Source organism: Electrophorus electricus, chromosome 17, assembly GCF_041902795.1.
Source record: "Electrophorus electricus isolate QZ-2024a chromosome 17, ASM4190279v1, whole genome shotgun sequence".
NCBI classification, from domain to species: domain Eukaryota; kingdom Metazoa; phylum Chordata; class Actinopteri; order Gymnotiformes; family Gymnotidae; genus Electrophorus; species Electrophorus electricus.
In genome coordinates, this window is record NC_137513.1 from 20401464 (window position 1) to 20421546 (window position 20083).

General features: G+C 40.6%; 2 protein-coding genes across 9 annotated transcripts in view; one reads left to right on the forward strand and one right to left on the reverse strand.

Annotated features, from left to right (window-relative positions):
- On the forward strand, window positions 1-15967 carry mag (myelin associated glycoprotein). 8 transcript variants are annotated; one of them, XM_027025654.3, is made up of 13 exons: window positions 12-95; window positions 6712-6813; window positions 7923-8093; window positions 8623-8696; window positions 8823-9191; window positions 9423-9719; window positions 10289-10546; window positions 10724-10984; window positions 11695-12003; window positions 12147-12246; window positions 12804-12906; window positions 13576-13629; window positions 13968-15967. In XM_027025654.3, exons 4-13 carry the CDS (start codon window positions 8651-8653, stop codon window positions 14124-14126), a joined length of 1956 nt encoding a protein of 651 aa, XP_026881455.1. In that variant the 5' UTR covers window positions 12-95; window positions 6712-6813; window positions 7923-8093; window positions 8623-8650; the 3' UTR covers window positions 14127-15967. The 8 variants fall into 8 exon arrangements, with proteins under 8 accessions (XP_026881458.1, XP_026881455.1, XP_026881461.1 ...); XM_027025660.3 differs by lacking the exon at window positions 12-95 and adding an exon at window positions 2886-3040 and having other exon boundaries at window positions 8578-8696; XM_027025653.3 differs by lacking the exon at window positions 12-95 and adding an exon at window positions 2887-3040.
- The window catches only part of LOC113587132 (uncharacterized), a 14584-nt gene continuing 10271 nt past the window's right edge, over window positions 15771-20083 (reverse strand). Inside the window, exon 5 of the mRNA XM_081699708.1 lies at window positions 15771-16654. Coding sequence (XP_081555834.1) covers window positions 16620-16654 — 35 coding nt within the window. The 3' untranslated portion in view covers window positions 15771-16619. The remainder of the gene's footprint in view (window positions 16655-20083) is intronic.

A 20083-nucleotide genomic window follows, 5' to 3' on the forward strand; every position in this document is an offset into this window, starting at 1 on the left:
GAGAACACAGATGCCAGAGGGAACGAGATTGGCATCATACTGACGTTTCTGGCATATCGGTCTGGCTGTCTATGGCGTGAAGATCATTCGTTAGGGTAAGTCATCTTTCCCTGACGCATCACCTGTGCAAGATTATATGGTTTGAGACGTCCGTGATCTCCACCGAGAAGTCCTCAGTACTGACTTAATGTCCTGCAGTTTTAATTTTAGTTTGGCTGCGAGTGAATGGCATGTGTGTGCATGTGTGGTCTAGTTTACTGTGCAATTTTCTTGTGAAGTATAGCTGTTTTTAATTAGAGGGCATTGCTGCAAATTGAAGAGTAAGGCATAGTTCATAAGTGGCAAGAATGAAAATAAATTCCTTAAAAGGCTTCTAATGAGGTAACAATATCAAGTGACATGAAAATGGAAGGTACCCAAGGTTTTGTTTCTTTACAGATTTTATTTTTTAGAACTAGCAGCCTTATGAGGTGTTTTATATTTAATTTTAACATTAATCTGTAGACCACTCTCTAGAGATACTGGGAGCAAAAATGTAATAGAAACAGCTTTCACTCAGACCTACAGATAGCTGTTTTTTCCAACTATGACCATGAGGTCAATTCTAAATTTGTGAGATGTATCTGAAGATATACAGTTTCATCACAGAGATGCTCAACCACACAACCTTTATCTGTTTAAATACTTGCTTATTTCATCTTTGAGGTGCAGCCTATAGACTTTAATCTCATGATGGCTTGTTTAAGTCAGCACCTAGTTAAAGTTATGATTTATTTTGACATTTCAACAATATGATGTATACTATGGCATTGTTAAGTACATTAATCCAAGGATTATGGATTACAGTATAGTTCACGTGTGCTTAGTATATAAATTATATTGTTAAAAAAGACTCATGTATGTGTGAATGATGAAACCTGTGGTCTGGTCCAGTGGTTGCTCTCTGAGATGCAGACTGAAAAGTGCGCACTGGGACATGGGGTTCAACAACAGTTTAAGTACATTTGAAATTCTTTAAAAAGTCTTGCTATTTCTAGTTACACATGACTCAGACTCCAGATCATCATGGTCAGTTATAGCACACCTACACAGAGGAACACTTTTCTCATGTGTGGATAAGAGAATAGTGGAACTTTTGGGAGTTTTCAGGAAAAAAAACCATCATGTGGTTATTGTCATGGCTGAAGAAACAAATCAAATGGCCTGTGTCTGACTACTCTTTGATCTTTGTGCAATATCGTGCTCATTTGTCCAGTGTTTCAAGAGATAATGTGATGACGCTTTGCGCGAGCAGTAGCCTGTGTTCTTTTATATACGGTTCTGCTGTGTGGGCACCTCAGGTTCTTGAAGGTGGTCTTATTTCAGATCATCTGAGTCAGTGTGTTCTTACACTGGACATAGTTCCGGACACAGCAGAGAGACAAAGGCTTCTTTCTGTATTAGGGAGTGTCCGGGAGCATGCTATATAGGCCTGATCTGCTTCGTCCTGACACTCAGTGACATCATGGCCTGCACCAGTGAACTGATGGGGGTATGTGATGGGGTAGAGGGGTTTGAGCTGTTGGGGGTCTGGGGGTGTCTGTAGAGGTGGGGTGAGGTGAGGTGTGCAATATGATGTCACCATGACTGTGATCAGTGAAGGCGTAAAAACCTGATTCATCTATGCTATACCAAACCAACCAATGAATGTAAGGCGAATAAGAGAAGGAAAAGCCAATATATTCCAGAAAGAAAGAGATGAATTGTTGTCATTTAAAGACAATAAGTAGACCACGTTGACTTCCCTGTATTGCTTGGTGACAGGCTCGAACTGGCCTGCTCTGTTCTGCTCTGTTCTGCTCTCAGGGCGTTCAGTACAATAACCTCTGTGTGTAGAGGCCTAAGGGGTGTGTGTGCGCGGGGTGGAGTGGTGTTTGCGTGTCTGCAGGCTGGATAGTGGGCGTTTGAGGGTGTAGCAAATGGATTGTCATTTCACTACTGAGAAGTGTGTAACTATTGTCAGATAACAGAGCACATGAATCCCATGAATAAATACTGTATTATCTTAGGCCTCGCTCACATCACTATGACATCACATCTGTATCCCAGTGCCATGGAAAATATACATCCAAAAAAACAAACAAAAAAAACCTACTGAACAAAACAATGATATAAACTATATGCCCTCTTGGTTATGCATCACAACTCTTATATCACCTTTTCAGTTCCTATCATTTTAGTTGAACAAGATATAGTTCTGGACTTCTATGTTGACAGTTTATGGAGACAGCATGAGAAATGTTTAGAGAATTATACATTTCTGCATAAATGTTTAAATTTGTAAAATTTCAATATGAAAACAAAATTGTGTAAAATGACAGAAATGTAAAAAAAGAATGACACATTTTAAAGCTATTTTGAAATTATTAGTATAGCTGTGAGGAACTCTGTGTTAATTTTCCTCCTGAGTCACTACAGTATGGAAGAGAAGGGCCATCTAAGGTCTGATCTAAGACATATCTTTTCCCTTTTAATGTAATTGTATTTTCTCTTTCTCTCTCCATATACACTCCATGCATACATGTATATGTATGGATGTATACACTGAATACAGCCACCTTTCCAGCAACTAGTTTACAATCTTCCCATTCCTTCCAGTTCAAAAGATGAAAATCATTTGCTTTTCATCTCCATCCAGTCTTTTGTCCTGCCCTTGTTCGAGTAGCCCCAGCTCCTCTCTGCCTGACCCATAGTTTGTAGTGCCAACAGTGCCAACAGTGTTGCCCTTTGTGCTAAGGGGCAGCGTGGGGGCCAGTTTATGAATGGCCTTCGGGGCAGAACAATGCTCTGTACACCAGGGTCCCAACATTTCCATACAGAAAAGGGGGAGTGGTGCAAGTGTTGGGTCGTGCCACATAGGTCCGCCCGGCGAGATCCTCACCCCTGACAGGCGGCGCAGAGGGTGTGGGAGGGTGTAGTGCGTATCAGGGTACAGCAGCTCGTGCTACTGATTTAACGCTCACCATTCGATGAGAAGAGGAGACCTGGGCCAATCGGCTGGGTGAGTCTTAATGACTTTAGGAACTGTAGTTCCAGCTCTGGCAAATCTCCTAGTTGCAAGATCTACAGTGCTACCTTTCTCTACTTATATATGATGTATGTATTGTTTATATGCTGGATGTTATCTAATATATATTATATTTTATTAGATTAAGTATATTTAATTTAAGGCATTAATATGATTCTATTCCCTTCGTATTTAGCTGGGTCTGAGAAGACTATGAAGGGTAAAATGTAGTTGTTATTTGCTGGCTGTGCTGTGCTGTTTTGGAGATTAGTGTGGGTTTCTTGGGAAAGGTTACATTTGCTGGCAGGATGTTACTGGGGTAAACCCAACATGCACATGGAGAAGGAGAGAGAGAGAGAGAGAGAGAGAGAGAGAGAGAGAGAGAGAGAGAGAGAGAGAGAGAGAGAGAGAGAGAGAGAGAGAGAGAGAGAGACACGTGTAAAGGAGGGAATGGAAGGGGTGGGGAGTACGCTTCAGGCTCCTCAGTCATGCAGTAATAAATAAGCAGATTTACCTGTGTCACACAGTGAAAAGACAGTGCAGCCACTGTGTACGCTGGGACTTTAAACACGCCTACACTTCATTTCGTTCTGCTGATAAAAACACCCATGTCATTGAGCACTACATAATAAAAGACAAGACACATCTGCTTTCGCACGTGTCCAAAGACCAAAGAACAAAAGATTCCTTAGTGGATTATTACACCAGTAACAGTGCATTAAAGAGCAAATGTATCAGAAAGGGGGTTGAATAGCCCTGCTTACAAGTGTTCAGTGCTGGTGTGTCATTGTGAAATTAGCTATGCTGAACTTCATATAATAGGCTAAGCAATGTCCATGAAGCATATTGTTTCACCCTATAATCAATTTTAAGATATCATGGTATCACTCTTCCTGTCTGGTCTGGTTTCAGCAGAGGCAGAGATGAATGATGCCACTTGTTTTTGGCTTTCTAACCAAGCTCATTGTACTCAACATCTAGCTATTAGCGATATCGCTTACACTCCTTGATGTTTGCAGCTATGAGATCTTTTTTGATTATATTTCCAGAAAAACTGTAATGTTTTTTAGCATTGGTCTGATTTTTTTAATGTCTGGAACATACCAGGGGTACTCAGCCCTGAGGTATTTGAAACTCAGTTGTAATGTAATCAAAGATAATATGAAATGACTGATTTTTTGTCTTTTACTAAGAATAAGCCCCATATACCCAGTAGTCATGATTCTCCCAGGCATAAGGGGGGGGGGGGGGGGGTGCTGGTAAGTTCTGCTGAATTGGACCTGGGCCTCTTTCTCTCCACCCCGAGGTGTGGGCAGGAAGTTACTGCGTAGCACAGAGAGACTACTGAGTCCACCATCTGTCCATATCTGACAGCACGTCAGTATACAACAGAAAAACAAGACTGCTAGCCCACATGGCCGAGCTGAATGTATGCATCAGTGAGAGAACGTCTGCCAACGGGCATGGTTATTTTAGTGGATGACCAATTGCTCATAACAGCAAAAAAAACCACATACAGATGTATAAGACTATAGATGAGCAATTGCTCAATTGTTTGAAATAATTGAATATGTATAGGAAAGGATGTGTGGTGTGTGTTCGTTAGTCTTTTGAGAGGAGCTTCTCACTGACCAGCCCCTGTTGCTAAGCTCACAGAAGGTAGAGGTTGTTCTGCCATAGGACTGTGATATTCTCACATTTACCTGATCTGTGGGATTTCTGTACTGCTCGACATACGCTACTTGGTTCAGACTCCTTAATTTAGTGGGGAAAATGAGATGGCTTACAGCATAGGTCAGCATATCTGTTATTTCAAGTGCAAATACGTGGATTTTACATCTTCAGACAAAACAAACTGATTATAGGAGTAGTTGTGTTCTAACATGGGGGTAGTTAAGACTTCCTCTGGTGGGATTTTTAAGTTGAATTGTCATGGAAAATAAGCATCCCTGTTTAGTCCGCAGTAAGCTCTAAAGGCACTACCTACAGAGCATGCATGCACATACACACACCCACGCAAGGGAGCAGTCACGGCCATCTGCTTCTCTGGTAATTTTAGTGAGCACCTGTGTTGGCATGCCTGTTGCATGTCCCAGGCAAGCTGCATGTAGACTAGGAAAAATCCTCCAGTTCTTTTAATCACAGACTATTTAATCACAACATTAAATACTAAATTTGGCCCTTTTAAATATATAGGTTGTATCCGGAAGGAGATTTTTAGTAAAAGTAAAAAAGAATGTTTCTGTTTTGAAAGGCATGAGGTCTGAGCTCCTCTTCATAGCTGGAGCAGCCATGAGTGATCTGGACCAAAACCCACAGGAGACTGATGCTAATCTACAGAGAGGTCATGCCCATTACTGATTAGTTCATCACATGTCACATTTGGTCAAGGTTATGGGTTCCTACCCAAATCTCTCTCTGTCTCACTATGTAATTTACATCACATTTACCTGACACTTTTATCCAAAATAACTTACAATTATATCAGAGTACAGCTTGAGGGTTAAGGGTCCTGCTCAGGGGCCCAACAGTGGGAAGTTGGCAGTGGCAGGGCTTGAACCTGCAACCTTCCAATTACAAGTCAAGTACCTTAACCACTGAGCTACCACTGCCCATGTTCTGCACCAAATGACAGATAAGAGGTTGTTGAAGAAGGTCACATAACTGGTATGTTGTACTGACAGCCTCATAGCAGAGTGTGGTGCATGGTGTGTGGGACTTTTCCATATGTGTGGGATACTGTGGCATATTGCACTCCACGAGTCTTCCACAGGCTTGCCGTTGTACTTTCACTCCACTGCTCTCCTTTCAACTTTACCACGTGGGTCCGTATGGCAGTGGTCCACTGCCTGGCCTTTCCTCGACACGCCCTATGCCTTGTATAAAATTTTGAGAAATTTCTGGGCAATGCACTACTGCAAATAAACTGGAGGTCTAATTCCCAAAGAGAATGGCTTCCCCAAGAATCCTGACCGGATCTATAAACTTCCATTAATCCATACAGAGCTAAGGTGATAGTGATCAGATTTTAATTTAATCTGATATTTTCTATTGCAATATCAAAGAAATAATGACAAGCAACATGATTTACCCAAAAATCATGAATATTGTATAATTAATATTAATGCATGTGGATATTATAGCATGAATATTAAGACATATTACAAAAATACATGCCAGGAAATCAGGCAGGATTTTTTTTCACTGATATCCAGTGGGGAAAAAAGGTCAAGAAAAAATTGTACCTTCAACATCTAGCATATTTGAATATCATCAAACAGCAAATCACTTTAGTTCTCATACCTTATTAAACTTCCCAGTGATAAATACATTTGGGTTCATTCCATTTTAAGTTGTAATGCCTTTTAGATTAAATTGTAATTACAATGGTGGCATACTTTCCAGTGTCAAGTAGAGATGAGTGAAGCAGTGCAGAGTCTGACCCAGTCCTGGTGCTTTGAGCAGGCACAGATGGAACAGATGATTGATGAATCCCCACATGAGGAATGTTTGGTGTGGGCTTGGAGCACGGAGAGAAATGTCTGCATATTCATGACTGCCCACGGCCAGCATGCACACAGGGCTAACGCACCCTCTAATCTTCCCTTTTCCCTACGTGTGTCCCTGTCCCTCTTCCGCTCCTTATCTGTCCCTCGCCATCTCAGACGTCTGAGGTAAGCGGAGCAGCCAGGTGCTCGGAGAAGTCGGCCAGCCAGAGCTGCGCTTCAGCTGTCGGGAGGTCAGAGCAGAGCCAGGAGTTGAAGCTGGTATGACACAAGCGCTTCACAGACATTGTGAGAGCTTCGTTTGTCTCCAGTGAATGGCCTGTTTGTGTGGCTGGTACATTGTCTCACTGCTTGTGCTGCATCGGTGTGTTCTCCTAGTGGTGGTTGTGTCATTGCCTTGGTCTTCATGGGTAGGACGATTGGATTTTTGCACAGCCTAGATGAAAAACCATAAGTGTGGCATAATAACCCCAGTAAAATCACTTCATAGAGCAACACTTAGATTTAGGTGGTCTTTAACTGTCTAAAAACTGGTTTTGTCATATACATTTGCTTTTGTTTGTAAGCTCTTTCAAAAGCCCAGGACTTTTAACTCAGGTTTAGAATTGATGCCAGGGAAGCATATTGAAATATCTAGACATATCTGGATATATGAACTTCTGTCACTTTGTCTCTAGTAAAGGCCTGTTTCTTCCTTTCAGTGTAGCAGCTGGTTGTTTATAAGAGCAGTGACTGAGATGCATGCTCTTCTCTCACTCACAGAAATGAACAAAAGTTTTCAATTGTTCCTCAGTGTATGAGGCTTATGCTCATGAAGGGGTTTTAGAGATGGTAATCACTAAAGATTTCTTTAACAATCCTTTGCAAGGCTGACCATCTGTGGTTCCCGTCTGCTCTTAAGGGCGCTTTAAAGTGTGTGTGTGTGTGTGTGTGTGTGTGTGTGTGTGTGTCTGAGAGAGAGCGTGTGAGAAATAATGCAAAGAAAACAGGCAAAAAAAGGAGAGAAAAGAGAACAGTCATGGGTGTGTGCATGATTAAACACGAATAAATAACCCATAAATAAAGTAAACAGATGCCCATGAAGTAAAGTAAACAGTCCACACTAGCTAATGACCTCTGAATGATGTGTCATCTTATAAAACAGAGCTTCCAGTATCTGTATCTAAGAAGCTCCAGAAGCTGATGTCATGCTGTCAGAATGAGTAATTCTGTTCTCCCACACACTGAAGCACTGTGGCACGCAGGTGCTGAGTATCTGATGTGTATATATATATGAGTGTGTGTGTGTGTGTGTGTGTGTGTGTGTGTGTGGCTAGTGAGTAAGGCTAATGTCATTGGTTGATCCTTAACGCTGTCTCTGGTTATTTCAGGGGAGCACTCGAAGTCAGCTGAGCTCACTTACAGTGAGGGAGCACTGCAGTGTGTGTGACAGAGACGAGGAAGAGACCAGGGAAAGACCAGAGAGATACCAGAGAGAGACCAGAGAGCTGGTGCCTGTCTGACTCGGCTAACCAGCAGTTCAGCATCAGAACCAGAATCAGGTGGTTCTGGTTCTTGAAATTATCATTATAAATACATGCACATACAGTGAATGCAGGAAACATTAAACAGGAAAGTGGAAAGGTAGTTTTAAAAAAACTGGCTAATGTGAAAATGTTACATAACACTTCACACAACAACAAGAATGACTAGTTAACCCTTTGTCAAGATAATATGAAGTGAATTTGGCAGAAAAAAAGTGCCTCATAAGATCCTACAAGGTAGAGTTCTGTTTAGCTTTTATCCATGTCACAGCTTTATTACAGACTTTAAAAAAAATTGCCTTTACATTTGTATTCAGTTAATTGCCTAAGATATCTGACAGTGTACAAATACCTGTGAACAAACTGTAGAAATATTTGTGAAAATATATGAAAGATTACCTATAAAAAAAAATCCATGAGAAAATGTTATCATTTCGGAATTATTTTTACCAAGAACGCTATCCGTATTCAAATCTATATCAAATATTCATGTACATTTTAGGTTCAGTCACAGTTACAATGGCCATTTGTGGTAAATGCTTTTAAGGTTGATGGTCCCGAGCTGAACTGAGATCATGAAGTGTTTGGAACTGCTGCTCTTCTTACTGCTGTTTGTAAGAGGTAATAAATGTCAATTTCAAGTTTTTCTTTCTCTTCTCAAGTCAATTTTCAGCACTTTGCTTTAGTTTTCTCTGTCACTCTTTTTCTTTATGTACCCACTCCTGTTGTTGTCTCTTTTTCAAACAGATATAGGTGCTCAGTGGAATGTATGGATGCCCAGGGACATCTCTGCTATGACTAACTCCTGCGTGGTTATCCCATGCACGTTCATGTACCCCGCCAGCATCAGGCCTTACCGGGGCATCCACGGGATCTGGTATTTTGGCCAGCCTTACCCTCAGCTCTTCCCTCCGGTGGTGTACAAGTCCCGCACGGAAATCGTGCACGAAAGTTACAAGGGCCGCACCAGGCTCCTGGGTGACTTACTGCAGAAGAACTGCACCCTGCAGATCAGTAATATAGGAGCTGAGCATTCGGGAAGGTATTACTTCAGAGCAGACCTAGGAGGAGCAAATATATACACCTACCCTGATTTCACCGAGCTCAAGGTCTTGGGTAAGTGCTGTAATGTAGAACCTGACAGCCTTAAATGTCTGCATAGGCTAGAACTGTTAATATAGGTTAAGCATGGACTTCTTAGAAATAAGTATGGACTTCTGGCCAGCTAAATTTTAGTGTTTTTTTGTTGATGTTTTTTTTTCTTTTAAAAGGAAAATGAGAAGCAATGACTCTTGCGCTAGTGTTATAAAATTGCTGTAGAATTTGAGACATCTGCTTCTTTCTCAGATCAGCCAAACATTGACGTCCCAGAGGAAATAGTCACTGATGAGAGCTTGGACTTGACATGCTATGCGCCAGACAACTGTCCAGAAATGAGCCCTGAAATCCACTGGATGTACACAGACTACCTGCCCGACCCACTCTTCACTACGGACTTTGTGGAGGAAGGCAACACAGCGGTGATGTCCAGCACTCTCACTTTCACTCCCAGGCCTATGCACAATGGGCAACTGCTGGGCTGCAGGGTTCATTACCCCAACACCACTTTCTTCTATGAGCGCCTCATCTCCCTGGATGTCAAATGTGAGCTACATCCTATATTAATTTGTGTTCTCCAGCTAAAACAAATAGCTTTTAAAGCAGACCAGTTGCAGATGCGGTTCCGTGTCTCTATCTGGGTCTCTGCACATACTTAAGCAGACCACACACACCAGCCTGCCAAAGTTTTGGCCATGCACACACTAAACTACTAAGCAACTGCTGATTCAGCAGTTGGTGGACTGAATCCCATGCTGTGTTCTGACTCAGGCTAGCAGTCCAGGGTAATCTAATTGGCTTTATTCCCAAAAACTGGATGGCATTGATATTTTGTTGTTGCTGATTCAATGAGTGTATCTATAGTTTGTGGTTGACATGGTTGTCTTCTCCTCTAAGTATATTTAAGACTATTTGCAGTTTTGGAGATGAAAACCATGTGGTAAAAGGCTTCATCTGCCACCTAAGGAATCTGAGGAATCTCATCCCCACAAGTCTTACAAAACTTACAAAACAGAGTCTTACAGCACAGGAGAACAATGTTTTGGGTGAAATACATCCAATGAACCCTGCCCATTTACATATATTCTGTACTTTCTCCCCCTCCACCCTCTTAGACGCCCCTCGCAAGGTGTGGGTTAACGTATCTCAAGAGGTAATGGAGGGCAACTCAGTGGTTCTGCACTGCGATGTGGACAGCAATCCCCCACCACGAATATCCTGGCACTTCAAAGACGAGGAGCTGATGTCAGACATAGCCTCAAATGCTTCACTTTATCTGGAGTCCCTTACTCCAGAGCAGGAGGGGGTTTACACCTGTGTAGGTGATAATGGCTATGGAGTGATGAACACCTCCTTGTACCTGGCTGTCAGGTGTAAGTGTGCCAGTTGAGCTTGTTTTTTTGTTTTGTTTTTTTTTTCTCATTGTTTGATTCCTTTATATTCCTTTTGTTTACAGAAAATCCTATGCATCCTATCTGATGCATCTATTTCCAACATATTTCTGCTTTTTCTTACTTTCTTCACTTTGTCTGGCCGGCTGGCGTCCGCAGACCCTCCAAGGGAGCCATGGGTAAACGGCTCCCTGACAGTGCTGGAAGGCACCTCGCTGGCTCTCCACTGTGGCACTCAAGGTAACCCCGCCCCCACACTCACCTGGCTGAAGGATGGAGAGCTGGTGGGGACCATAACAGCCGATGAAGTGTCCGTACTGGAGCTGCTAGAGATCAGACCTCAGGCTGATGGGACGTACCGCTGCCTGGCTGAGAATGAGCATGGCCGTGCCAGCACCTCGCTCAACATCACTGTGGAGTGTGAGTTAGGAAGGTTTCTTTACCTCAACATCATCGTGGAGTGTGAGTTGGGAAGGTTTCTTTACCTCAACATCATCGTGGAGTGTGAGTTAGGAAGGTTTCTTTATCTCAACATCACTGTGGAGTGTGAGTTAGGAAGGTTTCTTTACCTCAACATCATCGTGGAGTGTGAGTTGGGAAGGTTTCTTTACCTCAACATCATCGTGGAGTGTGAGTTGGGAAGGTTTCTTTACCTCAACATCATCGTGGAGTGTGAGTTGGGAAGGTTTCTTTACCTCAACATCATCGTGGAGTGTGAGTTGGGAAGGTTTCTTTACCTCAACATCATCGTGGAGTGTGAGTTAGGAAGGTTTCTTTATCTCAACATCACTGTGGAGTGTGAGTTAGGAAGGTTTCTTTACCTCAACATCATCGTGGAGTGTGAGTTGGGAAGGTTTCTTTACCTCAACATCATCGTGGAGTGTGAGTTAGGAAGGTTTCTTTACCTCAACATCACCGTGGAGTATGAGTTAGGAAGGTTACTTTACCTCAACATCACCGTGCAGTGTGAGTTAGGAAGGTTTTTTTTTACCTCAACATCTGCGTGGTGTGAGTTGGGAAGGTTTCTTTTCCTGATGTATGATGGGTAGTGAGTGGTTCACAGTGGTATGATCAGAGTGAAGGTAATATAAATACAAGCAAATCACCAATTTGTCTTTGTCTCTCCATAGTTGCCCCAATTCTCCTCGACGACTCCAAGTGCACCATAGTGCGAGAGGGTGTGCAGTGTGTCTGCATCGCCTCAGGGAATCCTGAGCCCTCCATCGAGTTCTACCTGCCCGACCTCAATATCACTATTAATGAGACGAACGGCCGTTTCAACTACTACACGCATTCGGACGGCTACACGTCCACCGGCATGATCAAACTGCGTGACAAAGGTGAAAGGGGTAATAACGGTGGCACAGCTGTTCACGTTCACTGCAGCATCACCAATATGTACGGCACCGAGACCATCCGGCTGGAGCTACAGCAAGAAAGTGAGTTCACCACCCAGCCTGGTCAGGTCTTCTCCAATTCCATCAAATTCTTAAGCTTTGCTCGTGACTATATCTCTACAAAAGGCTGAAACCGTTTCATTTTAATATTCATATATTTCACGGTACTTCATGTCATGTTTCAGAAAAGTACATGATGGCAGTGATCGTGGGAACCATTGGAGGAGTGGCTGTCATTGCTTTTATCATCGCAGCTGTAAGATATGTGGGACAGAACAACAAAAAGTAAGTAACCTACCATAGAGGGGAACTGGTGGAAGAACAAGGAAACACCCAAGCCTAGTCATCCATTCTCCAATGTTTCTTTTGGCATTTGCTATATAAGCCATAACCCATTCACAAATTAAACGATTTGATAAAACGGTAAGCTGGGACACATGCAATGAGAAGGCAAACAAAGTGACAGTGTCGGCCATGATGTGGATTCTAGATGACAAGACTAACAAGACAAGTTCTATTGTCCCTCCAGTGCTTCCCATCCTCAAACCACTAAGCTAAGCTAAGATAAGCTAAGCTAAGGCACTTAACCTCAAGTGCTTCAGCAAACATCCATCCACCATTTTGTTCTGGGAAAAAACAAACAAACAGTCACTTAAAAAATAGTTGGACAAAACAAAAACAAACAAACAAACAAAATAATTATATCGCAAAGCCTCTTGGTTAGGGAGGCGAAAGCAATCCCTTTATTAAAATGGATGCCCAGGCTTACAGTGTTGCCCTAAGCCAGCCAATAGCATCATTGCGTGTGAGACAGAGTCTGATCCTCTGACTCCACCCTCCAGAGAGAATAGCAACCCTGGGCAGGACGTGGGATCTAAAGTGGAGAATCCCTCCATGTTCTACAGCGCAGTCAAGAAGGACAAACAAAGTCTCAGGAAAAAAGTGGTGAGATATTACCATGATGAATTATGACTTATGAATTATTTTTCCATGTGCAGCTGTTTAGAGTGGTTTTTGCTGATGTCTTGAGGTTGGTACAAGCACATTCTGCCAAAACTAGACAAATTACCACTTTTTAATATCATTTACAGACACACACACACACACACACACACACACACACACATAGTAGATTCTGTGGTGGTCCAACTCCAATTGTAAAATGTTTTTCACACTTAAACATGATTATGAGTACTATACACTATCTACATTTGAAATCTACAAATCTACAAATATATCAGTTCCTTAACTGAATGAGTTCAGAATCTCGTGAAGAGACTCAAAGCTCTTGACTTGCGGTTGTAGTGGTTGTACACTTAGAAGCACTTTGAATATAACCAAGACAAGGGCATACAAATTTTGCTGCAAAGAAAGAAAGGAATTATGCCTATATGTAGGCTGTTTCCCAGTTTTACATGCTACGCCATACAGCCCATGAAAGGTCAGCACGCGCTGAGTGCTATAGGCCTGATGTAACACCTGCTTGCATGCCAAGCATGGGTGGTGGTTTATGATGGAGGCTCGTAGTGTGGCCGTAGAGTCTCTTGAGTGTTCTCTCCTCCCTCATCGCTTTACTGCGTTCTCTGTCTCTCTTTCTCCCCCCTAACTTAACAGCTTAAGACTGAGCTGCTGGGCTCTAAGTTTAATTCCATCCTAGAGGAGAGCACGGTAAGGCTGCAATTTGAGATGGGTTTATAAGTCAGTGGTTGGAGTACAAGCAGTGTCCTTAAGCATTACCAAAAACAACCTGTAGTGCAATGGGAATCCAGTTCCATAAAACAGCACCTTCTTGGGTTTTTGTTATGTAACCCATCATGCTATCATGAGAATGCCCATTGCCTTTGCTAACTACCATGCTTGTTTTCTTTTGTTTTGCTACAATTAGCTAACGACCTGCTTGCTCACCTATCATCTTACCTCGTTGTTTTTCATCATTTTGAGGGTACACACTAGATGGCGTGTCTGTTTAAGACTAAAGGCAGTGTTCTCTTGCTCTGTTTGCGCAGGGAGACGACAGTGATTACCAGCCTGTTGGCTCAATGGCAGGCCTGGAGAGGCAGGAGCTGAACTACGCTGCCCTGGAGTTTATGCGAGGGCGGCCTCGAGAGGGAGGTTTAGGGAGGGGGGATGATGGCAGTGACTACACAGAAATCAAAGCCAAATGAATCGCAATCCTTCCCTGAAGCCTCGACCGAAAGGGATACAGTGGCCACTAAGGCCCAGAGCCTTCCTTTGGTAATCAGTCTTTCCCAGTCAACTACACTTCTCCATAATTCACTATGAGCATCATCCCCTGGGTTGGAGCTGCTTTTACATCTTGCAGTGTCAAATTCATGTGAATTTTCCATGTATATTGTTTTGACGTTTTGGCTAAAACCTCATCGGTTTTCTGCTGCAGCCCCACTGCCCTGCTGTTTGTATTTAGAAGGGATGCATACTAGTTTTCTAATACATATTGAAATAGCATGTGGATGGATTGCAGCCCAGTCCTGTTTCACTAGTGGTCCTTCACACTGTGTCCACAGCAAGCCGAAGCATCAGGGAATGAGACATGTGGCATGTCTCGATGTTCTAGCACTGGCATCTCCAATTATACGTTTGCAGACAGAATATTTCTTCAAATCCAGAGATGTTCTCGGCCACTCCCTGAGCATACCAGAATCCATGCTCAGTGCAGTGCGCATTCAGTGATTCTCTTATGATGTGTCCTGAAGTGATTGTTTAAGTGTCTTTGGGTTTCTGTGACTCCACTGTAGGCATTAACTGATAAAGAGATTCTCCAATTTATAGCATCTGAAACAGATTTTTTGGAAGTTGGTACATGGCATGGCTGACTGTCATTTTGCTTTATATCTTTTTACAGTGATGATATTCAGATCAAACACTTTATTCTTTAGTTAATTCTGACATACTTCCTGCAAAGGTTCTTGTAGTCCCTGTGGTAAGAGAAACCATTTGACTTTGAAAAGAAAAACACAATGCATTTGTAATTTTTTTATTTTTTATTATTATTTTTTTATCTATTTGACATACTATTTTAAAAAGTGTTTCACGTGTTCAGTTTTTCTGAGATTTTATGTGTAAGACAAATGTCAGAATGAGTAACCATGCAATGACTGGACTGGTATACCCCTTCTTTCAATGACAGATCATTTTGTGTTATCCTATGTCCTTTCATAGGTTTAACTCAAATCTATTTTCCAGAGTTTTGTGCAAACAAACGACCAAAAAAAACCTTCACAGTTTTCTTTTTTTCTTATGGATTTAATGTCAGAGGACAACATCAGGTAAACTCTCAAAGACAGCAGAATGCAATCCAACAAGTCTGAAGCACACGGAAGTCATATGAGATCTATTAAATACACGTGGTTTGACAAAGGAGCAAAAGGTATCACTTTACCAAAGGTGCTTTGAATATATGTATTATTTATTATTCTTCAACATCCTCTATTGAGGTTGTACAAATTAAAATGTCATGTAGATGTGTACAGTGTGTACATATCTCAAATCTGAACTCATACAGCTTGATTTTACTAACAATATAATACATAAAAACAACTTACGTTAAGAAAGGCACCTGAATTGGTAAAGGGATACTGTAACATGTAAATATGTGTTTTCTATTGCAAATCCTTGAAAATACAACAGGACTATGCACTCACTATATAGCATTTTTCAGGATTTCCAACACAAAAATTATATTAAACATGGAACTAGTAACACAGATTTATTTGTGAACATAAGCAAAGTTTTGTTAGTCTAATTTTTCACTTTGTGCATTGTAAAGAATATTTGTAAGCATCTGACTGTGTGGTGATGATAACGATGAAAATATTTTTCCTCATTTACGTAATAATTCAGATGGAAACTCTGCAATCTTTATACAAAAGCATTGTTCAGAGCTGCTCATGTATTTGATGTTTGGCTTGTCATCTTTTTGTTTGAAACCCTTTCAGCCTCAATGCCACCCCACCTAAAGCAAAAAATAAAGTAATTGAGAAGGAAATTTTGTTTTTTGAAAGCTTGTGTGGTTTTGCTATGTGGAAAAATTATATGGTATGTTTGGAACATTTGAAAAGAAAAAGTAAAGTCCTCAAAAGTAAGAAAATGCAGGAATTAATACAAGAAAGTAAATATAAATGATCATAAAGAATTCTTTTTTTAAACATATGAACTTTATAATCAGGTATACTTTAATATGGGGGGGAAGATTCAGGGTTTCAGTACATGAAAGTGTTTTAGTTGGCTGACAAAATTATCTTTAGCATGAAATCTTCTACATGCTCAGTGTAAACCTGATGTGGATGCCGTTTTGTTTTGGTAAGTCTTGATTTGAACTGGTTTCAAATAGATTCTCTGTATGCACATGTAGACTTTGGGCATGTTTAAATTGTATATAGACAATGCAGAAAAGCTTCGGTCTTGACTTTGGTATGTGTTTCTTACATCCTGTCTTAACAGCAAACAAAAATGTATTAGATAAGTTATACAATTAGACATAATACATTAGATATAATAAGCTCCTGTGATGGTTGCGGCACAGAGGGAAAAAGAGTGCTCTTTATTATCCATTAATTACACAACTGCAAAGCAGCGACAACAGGAAAACAAAAAGGCGTTTTGATGTCGCGTTGCACTCTGCCTTGATATCTGACAGTCTAGTCCACTAACGTGCAGTGCTGTCCTCGGGAACCTGCAGGTTTAAATAGTGAGGGAAAGAAACAAGCAACAGGTGAGCAGGATTAATAGGTAGGTGGTTGGGAGTGGGGTAGGTGTGTGCCGTGATCCTGAGCAGGAGTGGGCGTGTCCCTCCTGCTGGATGACTGGCCAAATGTGCCAGCTCCCAACCATAATTAAAAGGTATTTTAATAATCACAACCCAAATTTCTAATTTCTCTAATACTTTGTGATTTTTAGGTGCTGGCAAAATGCAATATATTTGTAAATGTTAAAGTCAAGTGATTCCTTAAATTTACAATTATTTTATTTCTTTATACTGTGACATTTGTTTTCTTTTACTCATCTTTACCAGCTAGCTATCAAAGGAACGGCTATTTGATTGCTAGCTGTGGTGGTAGTTTCATATTCCTTTACATACATACACACAAAAATACCAAATAATAAGAAAATAAATATAGAAAATGAAAAAAATATACCACTGAGAAATCCAATTCCAGTTGCATATACATGTACAATGCAGTTACTGGAAATGTTAACTGACCTGAAAGAAGTGCATGATAGTAGAAACAAATGTAGGTGCTCTGATTAAAAGCATTGAAAGCAACTGCTAGCAGGTGACTGTAGCAGTGTAAGCTGAGAGAGTTCAACAAAACGAAGATTCATGATGTGGTCAACAGAAACATTTCAGCATGGTCTATGAAGAGCTGTTATTACATGTAAGCCAGACCTGTCATACTGGCATCCAACATGACACTCTGAGTGACTGACCGGCCTGACGTTGTCCAAGGCATGCATGCACATGGAATGTCTGAAAGAAAAATGGCTAGGATATCTAAACTTTGCGGTGATGTAGCAATAACGTCAATGAAAAACATGATAAAAAAAAGAAAGCTACAAAAAGTGTGACTACAATGGACTGATCATTCTGATTCAGATATAGAGTACATTATCAAATTATATTTGTAAAATAAATATTTTATGTTTACCTAACATTTCAGAAGTGGTATCTCATAAAACATATAAAAATGAAGAAACCTCCTTTGTAAATGATTGTCTACCAAAACTACATGTGAAAATTTCCTTCATAACATTCAGCTCAACCCATCATAACCCAACTTCTGTATCTAAGGGATTGAGTTGAGTAATAAAACATCTTTCTATGTCTCATGATGACATTATGACTGTCAACTAAGACCTCTAATAAATATGGCTGACCTTTTGCCCACCTTTGGTCAATGCTCCAGCGTGCCACACCCCCAAGGCACATTTCACCAATCAGCCTCACCGGTTTACTAATCACTGGCCATGCCCTGCCAACATCCTGTTGTGCATGAGCCTGGACTCCACAAAAGCAATATTCACAAAAGCCCCAGTGTGAAGTCTTGTGCTAATGTCACATTTCCAAGCTGTGTGCCTGTTTACACTTGGTTGCTCATCCTTGTCAATGCTGTGTTTCCTTTGAATATTGGACTGTTTCTGGATTTTGCATTTTGTTTCCTCTGGTTGATACTGTCTGTCTGACTGCTCCTACCCAGCATATCTTCCTGAATCTTTACACTGTGCATTTTCAGCTCCATTTCTGTCTTCTTGATATTCTTTGCACTGTTAATATTCACATTTCATTTACACACTCTTTTAGATGGAGTTATTGTTTAAAAAAAGTGGTTGGGATCAAAGGTGGTAATCGTAGAAGGAATTCTGTGTGCAATAAGCTAGCGATGATAAATATGTATCTTACTACAAGCAACAGCCTGCTTTGATGCTTTTGAGGACTCCATGCAGTTGAGCACAGAGCTATGGCGTGAAGGCCGAGGTTCCAAAACCATCGTATAACAGATGTACGCATGGCTGGGAACTGCTTCACCAATCCCATGGAACGAAACATTTAGAAGATTATTGTCTATTCCTCTCTACAAACAAGATGGCACAGGCTGCATACAGTCTCCAGGGGCCTTACACGTGGGAATAGACTTCTCTCCAACTCACAACTTGGGAACTTCCACTTTGAAATAAGTACTCATAAGGCATAACACAATATTGCGTTGCCTCATCCACATCATGCAGCAGGATGTATATTTTAAATGAACCAACATAGTACAAAATAACATTTCAAAATGATAGTAAAACATAAACACCAATTTGTTGTTCCTCCACTTTCTCCAGTAATTTCTGTACTTCTGAAACACACAAAGCCCACCGCCACAGCTCAACATGTCCTAAGGAGACTTTAACCAGCCATCTCTGTCCACACGAAATAGTAGGAACTATCTTAATTGTGAGCTTGGGTGGCGGGCAAAACTCAAGCCAGCAGTGGCACTGATGTGAAAAACTCCAGCAACACTGCTGTGCCAGATACAATCATAGCAGCACAACACCCACTAAAATACAACTAGCATGAGAATGGTACCTTCACCCAAATTATATGCAATCAGGAGTAAGAGAAACTTACCACTGGGAATTGGGTAGAGAGCTGCGAAGACATTTTGCATGGCAACAGATGGGCTAGTCTGTGTGGGTACATCTCTCTTACACACCTGTAAGGTGGCTGTGCCTGTCTCTGACCAGTCAGTGCAAGGTAGATGTTTCTAATAAAGTGGCTCATAAGTGAATGGGTACATAAGGAAGCTTGCATGTTCATGAAAAACCCATAAGGTTTATATATATATATATATATATATATATATATATATATATATATATATGTATGTATGTATGTATGTATGTATATATATATATATATATGTATGTATGTATATATATATATATATATATATATATATATATATATATATATATATATGTATGTATGTATATATATATATATATAAATATATATATAAATATATGTATGTATGTATATATATATATATATATATATATATATATATATATATATATATATATATATATAAAACATCATACCTAAAATTCTCAGAAATCTAGTTTAAAAACATGAGAGTACTTCCTCATGCTTAGGAATTTCTGACAAAAATAGGAAAAAATGTAGGTATATACTTAAAATCTTCTGAGAAACATGTATCATTTTAGTACTGCAAACACTATGCAGGAATCTTTCATCACTAAAATCAGTTAATATGTCAGTATTATATAAATGTGTATGAAATCAATGATATTGAAGCTGGATACATGTCTTATTTCTGCAGATATGTCTCCTCTGCTTCCTTTTGTGTCTACCAATCTGGCTAAAAATCTTCAGACTCCAGCCAACATTCTTTAAGGAACTTGAGCAATATAGGTTAATGTACACTACTGTATGGACCTCTCTGCAGATAGAAATATATATTTTTTCAAAAGAATATAATTACAAAAGCACTTTTATTACTCTCAGTTAACGCTCAATGAATGCTTATGTACAATTCAAATACATCAGTGTATTTGTGTTTAAGCAAATTCTTGCTAAAATAGTCCTTCCGAAAGATAA

Coding starts and splice junctions, on each gene's coding strand:
- mag (XM_027025657.3), top strand. CDS start 8,651: ATGAAGTGTTTGGAACTGCTGCTCTTCTTACTGCTGTTTGTAAGAG. Junction 10,547..10,723: donor CTTGTACCTGGCTGTCAGGT/GTAAGTGTGCCA, acceptor TGGCGTCCGCAG/ACCCTCCAAGGGAGCCATGG. Junction 10,985..11,694: donor GCTCAACATCACTGTGGAGT/GTGAGTTAGGAA, acceptor GTCTCTCCATAG/TTGCCCCAATTCTCCTCGAC.